At 46.5% G+C, this 17,090-nt stretch overlaps 1 protein-coding gene across 2 annotated transcripts in view; it reads left to right on the top strand.

Annotated features, from left to right (window-relative positions):
• The window catches only part of FBXL15 (F-box and leucine rich repeat protein 15), a 53,492-nt gene that overhangs the window by 12,703 nt on the left and 23,699 nt on the right, over window positions 1–17,090 (top strand). Inside the window, exons 1-2 of one of the 2 annotated variants that reach the window (XM_040437093.1) lie at window positions 699–798; window positions 16,568–16,637. In XM_040437093.1, coding sequence (XP_040293027.1) covers window positions 768–798; window positions 16,568–16,637 — 101 coding nt within the window. In that variant the 5' untranslated portion in view covers window positions 699–767. Of the gene's footprint in view, window positions 1–698; window positions 799–16,567; window positions 16,638–17,090 lie in introns of those variants that run through there. The other variant, XM_040437094.1, reaches the window with a different exon arrangement.

The following is a 17,090-nucleotide window of genomic DNA, read 5'->3' on the forward strand; positions in this document are numbered from 1 at the left end:
ATCTCGTTTTTTTTGCAAAATTTTACAACTGAAAGTGAAAAATGTCATTTTTTTGCAAAAAAATCGTTAAATTTCGATTAATAACAAAAAAAGTAAAAATGTCAGCAGCAATGAAATACCACCAAATGAAAGCTCTATTAGTGAGAAGAAAAGGAGGTAAAATTCATTTGGGTGGTAAGTTGCATGACCGAGCAATAAACGGTGAAAGTAGTGTAGGTCAGAAGTGTAAAAACTGGCCTGGTCTTTCAGGGTGTTTAAGCCATGGGGGCTGAGGTGGTTAAGGGGTTAAAATATAGTTGCAATGGTAAAAATAACCCAGGATCGGAAATAAGTATCTGAAAATAGAGGGTGCCGTTTTCTCCTATTTGAATGGAGCCACAGGACCCCCCATTCTCAGAAATCCTGTTGATGGGGATATGTGTTTTTTCATGGGGAAACGACTTTAAATACCAAAAGTTACTTGGTCCTCGAGAGGTTAATAATCAAAATGGCATGGCCTGTGAGTATGTACTAACAGTTTGTTCTGATTGTTTCATCCAGCGGTTGAAGTCACATGTGTCCTGTTGACTCTAATGGGGCAGATACATTCATGAATCACTACTTTTATAGTGAGCCAGTCAGAGCTGCCTGGAAATGTCTGTAGTTTTTACACAGGGTGTTCAGATTGTTCCTGAAATGTGCACTCTTTGTATCATCAGTTAGTTTTATGCTGTGTGTCCGTGGATAATGTTAGATACAGTGACCTTTTTTGGTAGGAGGATCATGGAATGGATTTGGACACAAAAACAAGAAGACCAGGTACACAAGCCCAAGACTACATTTCTATACAAAGGGTTCCCTACTGATGTTTATGGTCTAAGATATTTCTTCTGTGCTGTTATAATTATTACTTGTATGTGGAAGTGATTTCCCATTTTTGCTTTTTATTTTGCAAATTCATCACCTGGTTCCTCTTTATAATCTACAGCTCCAGGGAATATAATGGTGTTGCATCGATCAAAATAATGTTCTTCTGGAAAACAGGGCCAGATCATCTGTGATAGTCCATATTAGACATATTCACTCCCTTAACTTTCCAGCTGATGTGGAACTAGATGTTCATGCATAGCTTGTCAGTCAGAGGATAGACCTAAGTACTGTGACCTGTAGTTCAGAGGGTAGACCGAATGACTTTGACTTGTAGTTAAGAGGCTACATCTAAGTACTGTGACCTGTAATTCAGAGGATGGAACTAAGTACTGTGACCTGTAATTCAGAGGATGGAACTAAGCACTGTGATCTGTAGTTCAGAGGATAGACCTAATCACTGTGACTTGTAGTTCAGAGGATAGACCTAATCACTGTGACTTGTAGTTCAGAGGATAGACCTAATCACTGTGACTTGTAGTTCAGAGGATAGACCTCATCACTGTGACTTGTAGTTCAGAGGATAGACCTAAGTACAGTGACCTGTAGTTCAGAGGATAGACCTAAGTACAGTGACCTGTAGTTCAGAGGATGGAACTAAGCACTGTGATCTGTAGTTCAGAGGTTAGACCTAAGTACAGTGACCTGTAGTTCAGAGGATAGACCTAATCACTGTGACTTGTAGTTCAGAGGATAGACCTAATCACTGTGACTTGTAGTTCAGAGGATAGACCTAATCACTGTGACCTGTAGTTCAGAGGATAGACCTAATCACTGGGACCTGTAGTTCAGAGGATAGACCTAATCACTGGGACCTGTAGTTCAGAGGATAGACCTAATCACTGGGACCTGTAGTTCAGAGGATAGACCTAAGTACAGTGACTTGTAGTTCAGAGGATAGACCTAAGTACAGTGACTTGTAGTTCAGAGGATAGACCTAAGTACAGTGACTTGTAGTTCAGAGGATAGACCTAATCACTGTGACCTGTAGTTCAGAGGATGGAACTAAGCACTGTGATCTGTAGTTCAGAGGTTAGACCTAAGTACAGTGACCTGTAGTTCAGGGGATAGAACCCCCTTGGTCCGGTGCCCAGCGTCGCCTTCCTGAGTCCAGCGCCGCCTCTAATATAATATATTCAAGAGCCGGCGCGCTGACGTACTACATACTACTAGGCTCATGGATTACGTCAGCGCGCCGGCTCTTGAATATATTATATTAGAAGCGGCGCTGGACTCAGGGAGGTGGCGCTGGGTACCGGACCGAGGGGTGCGGCTGGGCACCAAGTTAGGAAAGGATATCCCCTTGGGCAACTTATGTAAGTCATTAGCATATCACTAAAATCGATTTTTATAAAGAAATAAATCAAGACTATTAGTGGATAAGGGCATCATTTAATACAGCTCAGGGAGACCTACAAGTAGCTATGTTTTACTGTAGGGGGTAAAATGTGGTGACAGAATCCCTTTAAAGGGCCCCTGTCAGCTGATTTGTACCTATGACACGTCTGACCTGTTACATGTGCACTTGGCAGCTGAAGGCATCTGTGTTGGTCCCATGTTCATATCTGCCCGCATTGCGGAGAAAAATGAAGTTGTAAGTAAATGAGCCTCTAGAAGCAAGACGTGATGATGTTTTCACTGCCTGGCCCTGATAATCAAAGTGCAGAGGGTGCAGCAGTTGCAGAGAGAGCTGAGCTTCTAGGTGTAACAGCAACGCAACGCTCCTAGAGGCTCATTTGCATATACAAAAACTCAATTTTTCTCATCAATGTGGGCACATATGAACATGGGACCAACACAGATGCCTTCAGCTGCCAAGTGTATATTCAACAGGTCAGCCAGTTTTATAGCTACAAATTTGTTGACAGATGCCCTTTATGTACTGTGACCTGTAGTTTAGAGGCTAGAACTAAGCACCGTGATCCGTACAGGATACTTGGATCTGTAGTTCGAAGCAGCAATAGTTACCATTAGTGTTGAGTGAACCTAAACTGTAAAGTTCGGGTCCGTACCCGAACCCGAACTTTGCCGGAAAAGTTTGGGTTCGAGTTCGGTGTTCGGGCATTTAATAAAGCTTGTTGAAAGGCTGCAGGGCAGCCAATCAACAAGCTTTTAAGCTGTGTGCCCTTAGAAGCCATCACAGCAATGCCTACTAATGGCATGGCTGTGATTGGCCGGTGCACTGCCCATCAGCTCTCAGTAGTGAAGGGACAGAAAGCAGGCAGCTGAAGTGACGGACAGTGTTAGTGCAATTTATTTTTGTGGGTGCAATACACCATCTTTTCACCCCTGACACAGAAAGCTAATCATAAAATTGGCTGTTAATTCTGTGGGTGGCCTACAGTGATTTTTGTGTGGGTGTAATGCAACATTGTACTTTGTACCCCTGACACACAAATATAATAGTTAATCCGTCTGTTAGTTAGGTGCGGGTTATATACCCATTTATTGCGTGAAGTACACCTGCACTGCATACGTGACAGGGAACTTGATATAGTAAATCCGTCTGTTAGTTAGGTGCGGATTATATACCCATTTATTGCGTGAAGTACACCTGCACTGCATACATGACAGGGAAATTGATATAGTTAATCTGTCTGTTAGTTCAGTGGGTGACCTCAAAGAATGAGGAGAGCATCAAATAAGGGACGTGGCCCTGGTCGTGGTGCTGTTGGTGGAGCTCCTGTTGCAGGGAGAGGACGTGGTCGATCTGTGCCAGCTACACGCCCAAATGAAACACCTTCCTCAGGTGCATGCAGGCGACAGAACGTTCAGCGTTATTTAGTAGGCCCGAATACCGGTGTACGAATGGTGAGGTCAGAACAAGTACAGGCGATAGTAGATTGGGTTGCTGACAGTGCCTCCAGTTCCTTCACATTATCTCCCACCCGGTCCCCTGCTGAAACCGCAGAGTTTGCATCTGCAGCCCATGGGCATCTGTCTTTCACCTCACCTCCTTGCAAATCAGCCAAGCAGTCTGAGCCCCAAGTCATGCAGCAGTCTCTTCTGCTTTTTAATGACTCTGCTGGCAGGGTTTCCGAGGGCCGTCCACATAGCCCTGCTCCAGAAGTGGAAGAGATTGAGTGCACTGATGCCCAACCACTTATGTTTCAGTATGTGGACATGGGAGGACCACCGCAGCATGTCTCTGATGATGATGATGAAACACAGGTGCCAACTCCTGCGGCTTTCTGCAGTGTGCAGACCGACAAGGAGGGCTGGGGTGAAGAGTGGGTGGAAGACGATGTGGAGGATGATGAGGTCCTAGACCTCACATGGAATCAAAGTCATGCGAGTGACGTGTGCAGTTCGGAGGAAGAGGTGGTGGTCACACAGCGCCAGCCGCACAGCAAAAGAGGGAGCAGGGTTCAAAAGCAGAGTGGCCGTCCCCTAGTCAGTACGCCTGCTACTGCCCACCGCACCCAGGGACTGAGCACACCAAAGCCAGCTCCAAGGAGTTCCCTGGCGTGGCAGTTCTTTAGACAATGTGCTGACGACAAAGCGCGAGTGGTTTGCACACTGTGAAATCAGAGCCTGAAGCGAGGCATAAACGTTCTAAACCTGGGCACCACTTGCATGACCCGGCATCTAAATGCAAAGCACGAGCTGCAGTGGAGTAAACCCGCAAAAAACACGAAAGATCTCAGGTTCCTCCTGGTCCCTCTTCTGCTGCAGTGACAGTGGGACCTGCCACCCCGCAAACAGAGGATGTGGCAGCAACGCCACCACGTCCGTCATCGTCACCAAGCATCTCCATAATGTCCCAGAGAGAAAGAGGAAGTACCCCCCTACCCACCCACGATCCCTGGCCCTGAATGCCAGCATTTAAAAATTCCTGGCATTTGAAATGCTGTCATTCCGTCTGGTGCAGACAGAGACTTTTATAAAACCTATGGCGGTGGTTGTCCCACAGTACGTGGTTCCCAGCCGCCACTACTTTTCAAGGCGAGCCATCCCCACCCTGCACAACCAAGTGGAGGACAAAATCAGGTGTGCACTGCGCAACGCCATCTGTGGCAAGATCCACATAACCACCGATACGTGGACCAGTAAGCACGGACAGGGACGTTATATCTCCCTAACTGCACACTGGGTAAATGCAGTGGCGGCTGGGCCTGAGGCGGATAGCAGTTTGGCGCATGTCCTACCGCCACCGAGGATTGCAGGGCGCTTCTCTGTGCCTCCTCCTCCTCCTACTCCGCTTGTTCCTCTACCGCCTCCTCATCTGGTTAGCGTAACATCTTCACCTCCAACTTCAGCACAGCCAGGGAAAAACGACAGCAGGCTATTTTGAAACTCATCTGTTTGGGGGACAAACCCCACACCGCGCAGGAGCTGTGGATGGGCATGGAACAACAGACTGATGAGCGGTTGGTGCCAGTGAGCCTCAAACCCCGCCTGGTGGTGTGCGATAATGGGCGAAATCTCGTAGCAGCTCTGGGCCTAGCCGGTTTGACGCACATCTCTTGCCTGGTGCATGTGCTGAATTTGGTGGTGCAGAGGTTCCTGAAAAATTACCTCAATATGTCAGAGCTGCTGCAGAAACTGCTTTCAGCATTCTCACCCTGTTGCTGCTTGCCTGTCAGCGCTGCAGCGTAACTTCGGCCTTCCCGCTCACCGCCTCATATACGTGCCCACAAGGTGGAACTCGACCTTGCACATGCTGGAGAGACTGTGCGAGCAGCAGCAGGCGATAGTGGAGTTTCAGCTGCAGCACACACGGGTGAGTCGCCCTGCGGAACAGCACCACTTCACTACCAACGAGTGGGCCTCCATGCGGGATGTGTGTGCTGTGTTGCGCTGTTTCGAGTTCTCCACCAACATTGCCAGTGCTGATGACGCAGTCCTCAGCGTTACTTTCCCACTTCTATGCCTCCTTGAAAAATGCTTCAGGCGATGATGGAAGAGGATGTGGCACAGGAGGAAGAGGGATAATTTCCATGGTTATCAGGCCAGTCATTTACAAGTGGCGTGGAGGGTGGGTTTCTGCACCAACAGAGGCCAGGTACACAATTGTCCAGCCACGGCACAGTTCTGGAGGATGAGGAGGAGGAGGAACCGTGTTCACAGCAGGGTGGCACCCAAAGAATAAATCAAGGCAACTGGACTTACTGTAGATTTCTTGAAAACGTTTCACTTGTTCTTCCAACAAGCTTTCTCAATTCTGAGTGACTGTACAAGAATTCTCTGGGAATAAATATGTAACTTAATCAATATCTGGTAATTATACCCAGCATGGGGTCAAAGGTGTTGATTCCATTATGCTAATCGGAGTCAGTAGGTGATAATGACCTCCCAGAAAAAGGTGTCAAGACAGCATTGTATGTGGCAGACAATAGATGTCTAACCCCCCCCCGCCTCTATTCAAGCTTGGCTTCTCCATTTTTACGTAGATGGCCTCCTTCACACCTCGTTTGTACCAATCGGCCTCCTTATCCAAAACACGTACTTGACTGTCTTCAAAGGTGTGACCTGTTTCTTTTAGAAGTAAGTACTCTGGACCAGAGGTTTTGGCTCATCTATTGTCTGCCACATACAATGCTGTCTTGACACCTTTTTCTGGGAGGTCATTATCACCTACTGACTCCAATTAGCATCATGGAATCAACACCTTTGACCCCATGCTGGGTATAATTACCAGATGTTGATTCAGTTACATATTTATTCCCAGAGAATTCTTGTACAGTCACTGAGAATTGAGAAAGCTCATTGGAAGAACGAGTGAAACGTTTTTTTAAAGAAATCTACAGTAAGTCCAGTTGCCTTGATTTATTCTTTACAGATATACCATGACCTGGATAAATGAGAACCTTCACAGACATACATACTGCAGTGCCTGCGCAACGACCGCCGAGTTGCCCTCATTCTAACCAGTGCTGATTACTGGGTGGCCACCCTGCTGAATCCCCGCTACAAGGACAACGTGCCGTCCTTAATTCCGTCACTGCAGCATGATCGATAGATGCGCGAGTACAAGTGCACTCTGGTAGACACTCTGCTGATGGCATTCCTTCCTGACACCGGGGGCTCAGTGGAAGCACAAGGTGAAGGCAGAGGAAGAGGTCGCCAACGCAGCTGGGGCACCGCGAGCACCTCAGAAGGCTGGGTTAGCACTGCCAAAATGTGGAAAAGCTTTGTCAGCATGCCACAACAACCAGCACCACCAGCTGATACGGAACGTCATAGCAGGAGGCAGCATTTCAGCAACATGGTGGAGCAGTACGTGTGCTCACGCCTACACACGTACTGACTGATGGGTCTGCCCCATTCAACTTCTGGGTCTCCAAATTGGGCACATGGCCTGAGCTTGCCCTTTACGCCTTGGAGGTGCTGGCCTGCCCTGCAGCCAGTGTATTGTCCAAACGTATGTTCAGCACAGCAGGGGGGGGTAATCACAGACAAGCGCAGCCGCCTGTCCACAGCCAATGTGGACAAGCTCACGTTCATTAAAATGAACCAGGCATGGATCCCACAGGACTTGTCCGTACCTTGTGCAGAATAGGCAAGTATACCGGCTATTGTTATACTCCAGCGCACTTTCTCTTTGTTTTCTTTTTTATATTTCCCAATGTTTTAGGGTCTTACCAAATTTATAAAAAAATAAAAAAATACTGTTGGCTACCTCCTCCGCTTCCACCTACACCGTCTCCTCAACCTCCTACTCCACTTTGACCTCCGCCTCCTAGTTCAAGATGCCGGTTTAAATTCTATGTTATTTTAATTCATTTCCCTATCCACATTTGTTTGCAGTGCAATTGTCCTGCTCTTACCCCTATTTTGCTTCCTTTTGCAGCCCTTTCTATGACTTTTTTAGAGCCATTTTAGTGCCCCAAAGTTCGGGTCCCCGTTGACTTCAATGGGGTTCGGGGTCAAGTCCTAGCTGGGATCACAAAAACAGTAAGTGCTACTAGAGAGGGGTCGTTGATCCAGGGAGTTATTCTGATTGCCTGATTGGAGTCGGGAAGGATTTTTTCCCCCTAAAGTGAGGAAAATTGGCTTCTACCTCACAGGTTTTTTTAAAAGTTTTTTTTGCCTTCCTCTGAATCAATTTGCAGGATAACAGGCTGAACTGGATGATCAGATGTCTTTTTTTCAGCCTTATAAACTATGTTACTATTTAAAAAGGTTTTAAAATATCCCATTTTCATACAACCTATTAGTGATTTCTGAGCTTGTAGAGGTGGGGGAGTCCCCTTTTCAGGAACCTCATACAGTATCTTGGCCAAAGTGGAGAACGCTTATACAGATCTTCTCTCCCTGGAGGACCTGTCCTTCATTTGAATGTGCACGGTGAAACCTTTAAAGGGGTTGTCCACTTTATTTATATTGAACACCTATCCTCAGGATAGGTCATTAATATCAGATTGGTGGGTGGCCGACTCTCGGCACCCCTGCCGATCAGCAGTTTGGAGAGACCGCAGCACTGCCTTCTCCTCGCTGTTTACCTGCTCGCCATCGCAACTGCAGTGGTGAACAGGTCTAATTACAGTTCCTCCGTCCCATTCACTTCTATGGGACAGCTCCTTCCTATTCCCTTTAAGGTGCAACAGCAAGCAGGTAAACAGAAAGGAGAAGGCAGCGCTCGTACAAGCTGATCGGCAGAGGTGCCAGGAGTGAACCCCCAGCCAATCTGATATTGATGACCTATCCTGAGGACAACCCCTTTAACCACCTCCGGACCGCCTAACGCAGGATCGCGTTCCGGAGGTGGCAGCCCTGCGCACAGTCACGCATATATGCGTCATCTCGCGAGACGCGAGATTTCCTGTGAACACGCGCACACAGGCGCGCGCGCTCACAGGAACGGAAGGTAAGAGAGTTGATCTCCAGCCTGCCAGCGGCGATCGTTCGCTGGCAGGCTGGAGATGTGTTTTTTTTAACCCCTAACAGGTATATTAGACGCTGTTTTGATAACAGCGTCTAATATACCTGCTACCTGGTCCTCTGGTGGTCCCCTTTGTTTGGATCGACCACCAGAGGACACAGGTAGCTCAGTAAAGTCCCACCAAGCACCACTACACTACACTACACCCCCCCCCGTCACTTATTAACCCCTTATTAGCCCCTGATCACCCCATATAGACTCCCTGATCACCCCCCTGTCATTGATTACCCCCCTGTCATTGATCAACCCCCTGTAAAGCTCCATAAGACGTCCGCATGATTTTTACGGATCCACTGATAGATGGATCGGATCCGCAAAACGCATCCGGACGTCTGAATGAAGCCTTACAGGGGCATGATCAATGACTGTGGTTATCACCCCATATAGACTCCCTGATCACCCCCCTGTCATTGATTACCCCCTGTAAAGCTCCATTCAGATGTCCGCATGATTTTTACGGATGCACTGATAGATGGATCGGATCCGCAAAACGCATCCGGACGTCTGAATGAAACCTTACAGGGGCATGATCAATGACTGTGGTTATCACCCCATATAGACTCCCTGATCACCCCCCTGTCATTGATTACACCCCTGTCATTGATTACCCCCCTGTAAAGCTCCATTCAGACGTCCGCATGATTTTTACGGATCCACTGATAGATGGATCGGATCCGCAAAACGCATCCGGACGTCTGAATGAAGCCTTACAGGGGCATGATCAATGACTGTGGTTATCACCCCATATAGACTCCCTGATCACCCCCCTGTCATTGATTACCCCCCTGTAAAGCTCCATTCAGATGTCCGCATGATTTTTACGGATGCACTGATAGATGGATCGGATCCGCAAAACGCATCCGGACGTCTGAATGAAGCCTTACAGGGGCATGATCAATGACTGTGGTTATCACCCCATATAGACTCCCTGATCACCCCCCTGTCATTGATTACACCCCTGTCATTGATCAACCCCCTGTAAAGCTCCATTCAGATGTCCGCATGATTTTTACGGATCCACTGATAGATGGATCGGATCCGCAAAACGCATCCGGACGTCTGAATGAAGCCTTACAGGGGCATGATCAATGACTGTGGTTATCACCCCATATAGACTCCCTGATCACCCCCCTGTCATTGATTACCCCCCTGTAAAGCTCCATTCAGATGTCCGCATGATTTTTACGGATGCACTGATAGATGGATCGGATCCGCAAAACGCATCCGGACGTCTGAATGAAACCTTACAGGGGCATGATCAATGACTGTGGTTATCACCCCATATAGACTCCCTGATCACCCCCCTGTCATTGATTACACCCCTGTCATTGATTACCCCCCTGTAAAGCTCCATTCAGACGTCCGCATGATTTTTACGGATCCACTGATAGATGGATCGGATCCGCAAAACGCATACGGACGTCTGAATGAAGCCTTACAGGGGCGTGATCAATGACTGTGGTTATCACCCCATATAGACTCCCTGATCACCCCCCTGTCATTTGTTACACCCCTGTCATTGATCAACCCCCTGTAAAGCTCCATTCAGATGTCCGCATGATTTTTACGGATCCACTGATAGATGGATCGGATCTGCAAAACACATACAGGCGTCTCCCTGGAGCCTTCCAGGGGGAGTGATCAATGACTGTGGTGATCACCCCATATAGACTCCCTGATCACCCCCCTGTCATTGATCACCCCCCTGTCATTGATCACCCCCCCTGTCATTGATCACCCCCCCTGTCATTGATCACCCCCCTGTAAGGCTCCATTCAGACATTTTTTTGGCCCAAGTTAGCGGAATTATTTTTTTTTTTCTTACAAAGTCTCATATTCCACTAACTTGTGTCAAAAAATAAAATCTCACATGAACTCACCATACCCCTCACGGAATCCAAATGCGTAAATTTTTTTAGACATTTATATTCCAGACTTCTTCTCACGCTTTAGGGCCCCTAGAATGCCAGGGCAGTATAAATACCCCACATGTGACCCCATTTCGGAAAGAAGACACCCCCAGGTATTCCGTGAGGGGCATATTGAGTCCATGAAAGATTGAAATTTTTGTCCCAAGTTAGCGGAACGGGAGACTTTGTGAGAAAAAAATTAAAAATATCAATTTCCGCTAACTTGTGCCAAAAAAAAAAAAAATTTCTATGAACTCGCCATGCCCCTCATTGAATACCTTGGGGTGTCTTCTTTCCAAAATGGGGTCACATGTGGGGTATTTATACTGCCCTGGCATTCTAGGGGCCCCAAAGCGTGAGAAGAAGTCTGGTATCCAAATGTCTAAAAATGCCCTCCTAAAAGGACTTTGGGCACCTTTGCGCATCTAGGCTGCAAAAAAGTGTCACACATCTGGTATCGCCGTACTCAGGAGAAGTTGGGGAATGTGTTTTGGGGTGTCATTTTACATATACCCATGCTGGGTGAGAGAAATATCTTGGTCAAATGCCAACTTTGTATAAAAAAATGGGAAAAGTTGTCTTTTGCCAAGATATTTCTCTCACCCAGCATGGGTATATGTAAAATGACACCCCAAAACACATTCCCCAACTTCTCCTGAATACGGCGATACCACATGTGTGACACTTTTTTGCAGCCTAGGTGGGCAAAGGGGCCCATATTCCAAAGAGCACCTTTAGGATTTCACAGGTCATTTACCTACTTACCACACATTAGGGCCCCTGGAAAATGCCAGGGCAGTATAACTACCCCACAAGTGACCCCATTTTGGAAAGAAGACACCCCAAGGTATTCCGTGAGGGGCATGGCGAGTTCCTAGAAATTTTTATTTTTTGTCACAAGTTAGTGGAAAATGCTGCTTTTTTTTTTTTTTTTTTTTTTTTTTTCATACAAAGTCTCATATTCCACTAACTTGTGACAAAAAATAAAAACTTCCATGAACTCACTATGCCCATCAGCGAATACCTTGGGGTCTCTTCTTTCCAAAATGGGGTCACTTGTGGGGTAGTTATACTGCCCTGGCATTCTAGGGGCCCAAATGTGTGGTAAGGAGTTTGAAATCAAATTCTGTAAAAAATGACCAGTGAAATCCGAAAGGTGCTCTTTGGAATATGGGCCCCTTTGCCCACCTAGGCTGCAAAAAAGTGTCACACATCTGGTATCTCCGTACTCAGGAGAGGTTGGGGAATGTGTTTTGGGGTGTCATTTTACATATACCCATGCTGGGTGAGAGAAATATCTTGGCAAAAGACAACTTTTCCCATTTTTTTATACAAAGTTGGCATTTGACCAAGATATTTATCTCACCCAGCATGGGTATATGTAAAAAGACACCCCAAAACACATTCCTCAACTTCTCCTGAGTACGGAGATACCAGATGTGTGACACTTTTTTGCAGCCTAGGTGGGCAAAGGGGCCCATATTCCAAAGAGCACCTTTCGGATTTCACTGGTCATTTTTTACAGAATTTGATTTCAAACTCCTTACCCCACATTTGGGCCCCTAGAATGCCAGGGCAGTATAACTACCCCACAAGTGACCCCATTTTGGAAAGAAGAGACCCCAAGGTATTTCGTGATGGGCATAGTGAGTTCATAGAAGTTTTTATTTTTTGTCACAAGTTAGTGGAATATGAGACTTTGTAAGAAAAAAAAAAAAAAAAAAATCATCATTTTCCGCTAACTTGTGACAAAAAATAAAAAGTTCTATGAACTCACTATGCCCATCAGCGAATACCTTAGGGTGTGTACTTTCCGAAATGGGGTCATTTGTGGGGTGTTTGTACTGTCTGGCCATTGTAGAACCTCAGGAAACATGACAGGTGCTCAGAAAGTCAGAGCTGCTTCAAAAAGCGGAAATTCACATTTTTGTACCATAGTTTGTAAACGCTATAACTTTTACCCAAAGCATTTTTTTTTTACCCAAACATTTTTTTTTTATCAAAGACATGTAGAACAATAAATTTAGAGCAAAATTTATGTATGGATGTAGTTTTTTTTGCAAAATTTTACAACTGAAAGTGAAAAATGTCATTTTTTTGCAAAAAAATTGTTAAATTTCAATTAATAACAAAAAAAGTAAAAATGTCAGCAGCAATGAAATACCACCAAATGAAAGCTCTATTAGTGAGAAGAAAAGGAGGTAAAATTCATTTGGGTGGTAAGTTGCATGACCGAGCAATAAACCGTGAAAGTAGTGTAGGTCAGAAGTGTAAAAAGTGGCCTGGTCTTTCAGGGTGTTTAAGCACTGGGGGCTGAGGTGGTTAAAGGGCTTGTGCGGTGTCAGGATACCGATGACCTATTCTGAGGATAGGTCATCAATATCAGATAAGTCGGGGTCCATGTGCCGGCACCCCTGTAGATCAGCTATTTGAAGCTGTCGCTGCGCTTGTGCGGGTGTTGCGTCCTATTCAGTTTTCACCTGCATGGTTTGTAATTACAGCTGGTCGTCTCATTCACTTGAATGGGATTAACAGATGTAATTATCCAGCACCACCGCTGCTGCAGGTAAACATTACAAAGGACGCAGCACTCACACAAGTGCAGTGACCCCTTCAAATAGCTGATCACCAGGGGTGCTTCCTATATGATACTTATGACCTACCCTGAGGATTGCAGTTTGTGCTGGAGGTGTGGCTGACTCTCCTTTTTGGTCGAGCACTCCTGATCAGCCTGTTTGCCTTTATAGGCTGATTTTAAATTAACATGAGTATAAGGCCTCCTGCACACGAACGTATTTTTTTGCGGTCCGCAAAAACAGGTCCCGTTTTTCCGTGATCCGTGACCGTTTTTTTCGTCCGTGGGTCTTCCTTGATTTTTGGAGGATCCACGGACATGAAAAAAAAGTCGTTTTGGTGTCCGCCTGGCCGTGCGGAGCCAAACGGATCCGTCCTGAATTACAATGCAAGTCAATGGGGACGGATTCGTTTAACGTTGACACAATATGGTGCCATTTCAAACGGATCCGTCCCCCATTGACTTTCAATGTAAAGTCAGGAGTCCCTTTTATACCATCGGATTTGAGTTTTCTCCAATCCGATGGTATATTTTAACTTGAAGCGTCCCCATCACCATGGGAACGCCCCTATGTTAGAATATACTGTCGGATATGAGTTAGATCGTGAAACCTCATTTCCGACAGTATATTCTAACACAGAGGCGTTCCCATGGTGATGGGGACGCTTCTAGTTAGAATATACTACAAACTGTGTACATGACTGCCCCCTGCTGCCTAGCAGCATCCGATCTCTTACAGGGGGCCGTGATCAGCACAATTAACCCCTCAAGTGCCGCACCTGAAGGGGTTAATTGTACTATCATATCCCCCTGTAAGAGATCAGGGCTGCCAGGCAGCAGGGGGCAGACCCCCCCCGCCCCCTCCCCAGTTTGAATATCTATTGTAATAAATCGTTGGTGGCACAGTGTGCGCCCCCCTTCCTCCCTCTATTGTAATAAATCGTTGGTGGCACAGTGTGTGCCCCCCATCGGCCCCCCCCTCCCTCTATAGCATTAACAACATTGGTGGCCAGTGTGCGCCCCCCCCGCCCCCCCTCCCCCCCCTCCTTCCTCCCTCTATTGTAATAAATCGTTGGTGGCACAGTGTGCGCCCCCCATCGCCCCCCCCCCCTCCCTCTATAGCATTAACAACATTGGTGGCCAGTGTGCGGCCTCCCATCTCCCCCCCCCCCCCGATCATTGGTGGCAGCGGGTCACTAGCAAAGATTCATACTTACCTGGGATCTGCGATGTTCGTGTCCGGCCGGGAGCTCCTCCTACTGGTAAGTGACAGTTCATTTAGCAATGCGCCGCACAGACCTGAGGCTGTCACTTACCAGTAGGTGGAGCTCCCGGCCGGACACGAACATCGCAGCAGCAGCCAGCAGCAGGTAAGTATGAATCTTCTACTATTGTACTATTGCTAAGTAACCATGGCAATCAGGACTGTAGTAGCGTCCCGGTTGCCATGGTTACCGATCGGAGCCCCAGCGATTAAACTGGGACTCCGATCGGAACTCCGCTGCCACCAATGATGATGGGGGGGGAGATGGGAGGCCGCACACTGGCCACCAATGTTGTTAATGCTATAGAGGGAGGGGGGGGCCGATGGGGGGCGCACACTGTGCCACCAACGAATTATTACAATAGAGGGAGGGAGGGGGGGGGGCGCACACTGTGCCACCAACGAATAATTACAATAGAGGGGGGGGGCCGCACTGGCCATCAATGATATTCAAACTGGGGAGGGGGGGGGGGGGGGTCTGCCCCCTGCTGCCTGGCAGCCCTGATCTCTTACAGGGGGATATGATAGTACAATTAACCCTTTCAGGTGCCGCACCTGAAGGGGTTAATTGTGCTGATCACGGCCCCCTGTAAGAGATCGGGTGCTGCCAGGCAGCAGGGGGCAGTCTTGTACAAAGTTTGTAGTGTATTCTAACTAGAAGCGTCCCCATCACCATGGGAACGCTTCTGTGTTAGAATATACTGTCGGTTCTGAGTTTTCATGAAGTGAAAACTCAGCTTTGAAAAAGCTTTATGCAGACGGATCTTCGGATCCGTCTGTATAAAAAGTAACCTACGGCCACGGATCACGGACACGGATGCCAATCTTGTGTGCATCCGTGTTCTTTCACGGACCCATTGACTTGAATGGGTCCGTGAACCGTTGGCCGTGAAAAAAATAGGACAGGTCTTATTTTTTTCACGGCCATGAAACACGGATCACGGATGCGGCTGCAAAACGGTGCATTTTCCGTTTTTTCCACGGACCCATTGAAAGTCAATGGGTCCGCGAAAAAAAACGGAAAACGGCACAACGGCCACGGGTGCACACAACGGTCGTGTGCAGGAGGCCTAAAGCTTAGTTTGCTCAGCATGCATGTTGGTACTTGTAGTCCCTGAGGGGGCCCAGCATGCTTTCGGAACCTACACCTCCTGAACTTCATGGTCACTGTCATGGCACATAACAGGTTGAACTTAGTGTTAGGTTCCCGTCTTACAGAGATCGCCTTGACGTGTGGCAGACGGGCTCAAATAATTTTGTACAAAATGTATTTGCCAAGCATCTCTAATTTATAAGTATAGCATAAGCAATATAATTCAGTTTTGTACTTTATTTGGTTTGCAGAGAGCTGTTGCATTGTATGTTTTGTTCTCCCCTGAGGATAGGCCATCCATATCCTAAAACTGCACTACCCCTTTAATTCGCCCCTGTGATGTTGCTGTAAGGAAATTAAACATTGACAGATTTTCGCACAGACTGTAGGGATTTCCAAAGCAGAGATCCCCTTAATGTTTCCCACAGATCATATAATATTCTTGTAGGACCCAACAAGCATTAGTCGATGTCATGTCTATGGGGACTGCCATGTGAAGTAGATGAGAAGCTTGGCTTTTCCTGTCTGATTCTGTGGTCTCCCTCGGGATAAGCAGGTCCAGTGGTGTCTGGCAGCCACTTATCTCCTCTGTCTAATAGGAATTAACATGCTCATTCTTTTTATGTCTGTTGGCATCTGAAACTTAAATTAGGTCAGATAAAATATGATTTAAAGATTTAGATGTAAGAACGAACATTTTCATACAGGTTAAGATGACTGAATATATTATGTAATATATAACGTGAAATATTGGAGCTAGTATGTATAAGTCATAGGATGAAGGAGCTTAGGGAAAGTAAATGGTACTGAGATGGAAAGGTTTAGGGAGATTAGCTTGTATTGACTAGAACAGGATCAGCTTAGCAACCATGAGGACGGATATAAAACTGAAGTAAATTAAAGGAGTCAATTCTTTTCTTTTTTTTGCGTCCAGCCAGCAAGCATAAGACGTATCATAAATTTACCATTACCTTCAAGATGGCCAAGGACAAGATCAATTGCAGGTAAGTTGCTTATTCTGTACCCAGTGCTCTTCTGCTTTCTCCTTTTCTGATACTTCTAATGGTACTTCCTGACTATAGGACTTCCTGACTATAGGACTATGGTGCACGGCTGCAAATCGGATTCTGCAGGAATTAACTTCTTAAAGTGACACTCAAACTTTGGAGGCCCTTTAGAGCTAAATTTAGCTTTCTATTCCATGGATTTTTAAAACCAGCAATGAACGATTGGGCATTTGAATTTTTTTTTGCAATTATCTGATCGGTCATTCCATCTGTTCAGTTATGGTGCATAAGAAGACATTTTCAAATGTTCATTATTGTAGCAGCCTATGTACAGTACTTTAAAGAGGTATTCTGGTTACTAAAAGTTCTACCATATCCACTGGATGGGGATAACTAACTGATTAGTGGGACCCCCCATTCTTGGGTTACACCAAACCCAAGAATGGAGGT

The sequence above is a fragment of the Bufo bufo genome, chromosome 6 (assembly GCF_905171765.1).
Source record: "Bufo bufo chromosome 6, aBufBuf1.1, whole genome shotgun sequence".
NCBI classification, from domain to species: domain Eukaryota; kingdom Metazoa; phylum Chordata; class Amphibia; order Anura; family Bufonidae; genus Bufo; species Bufo bufo.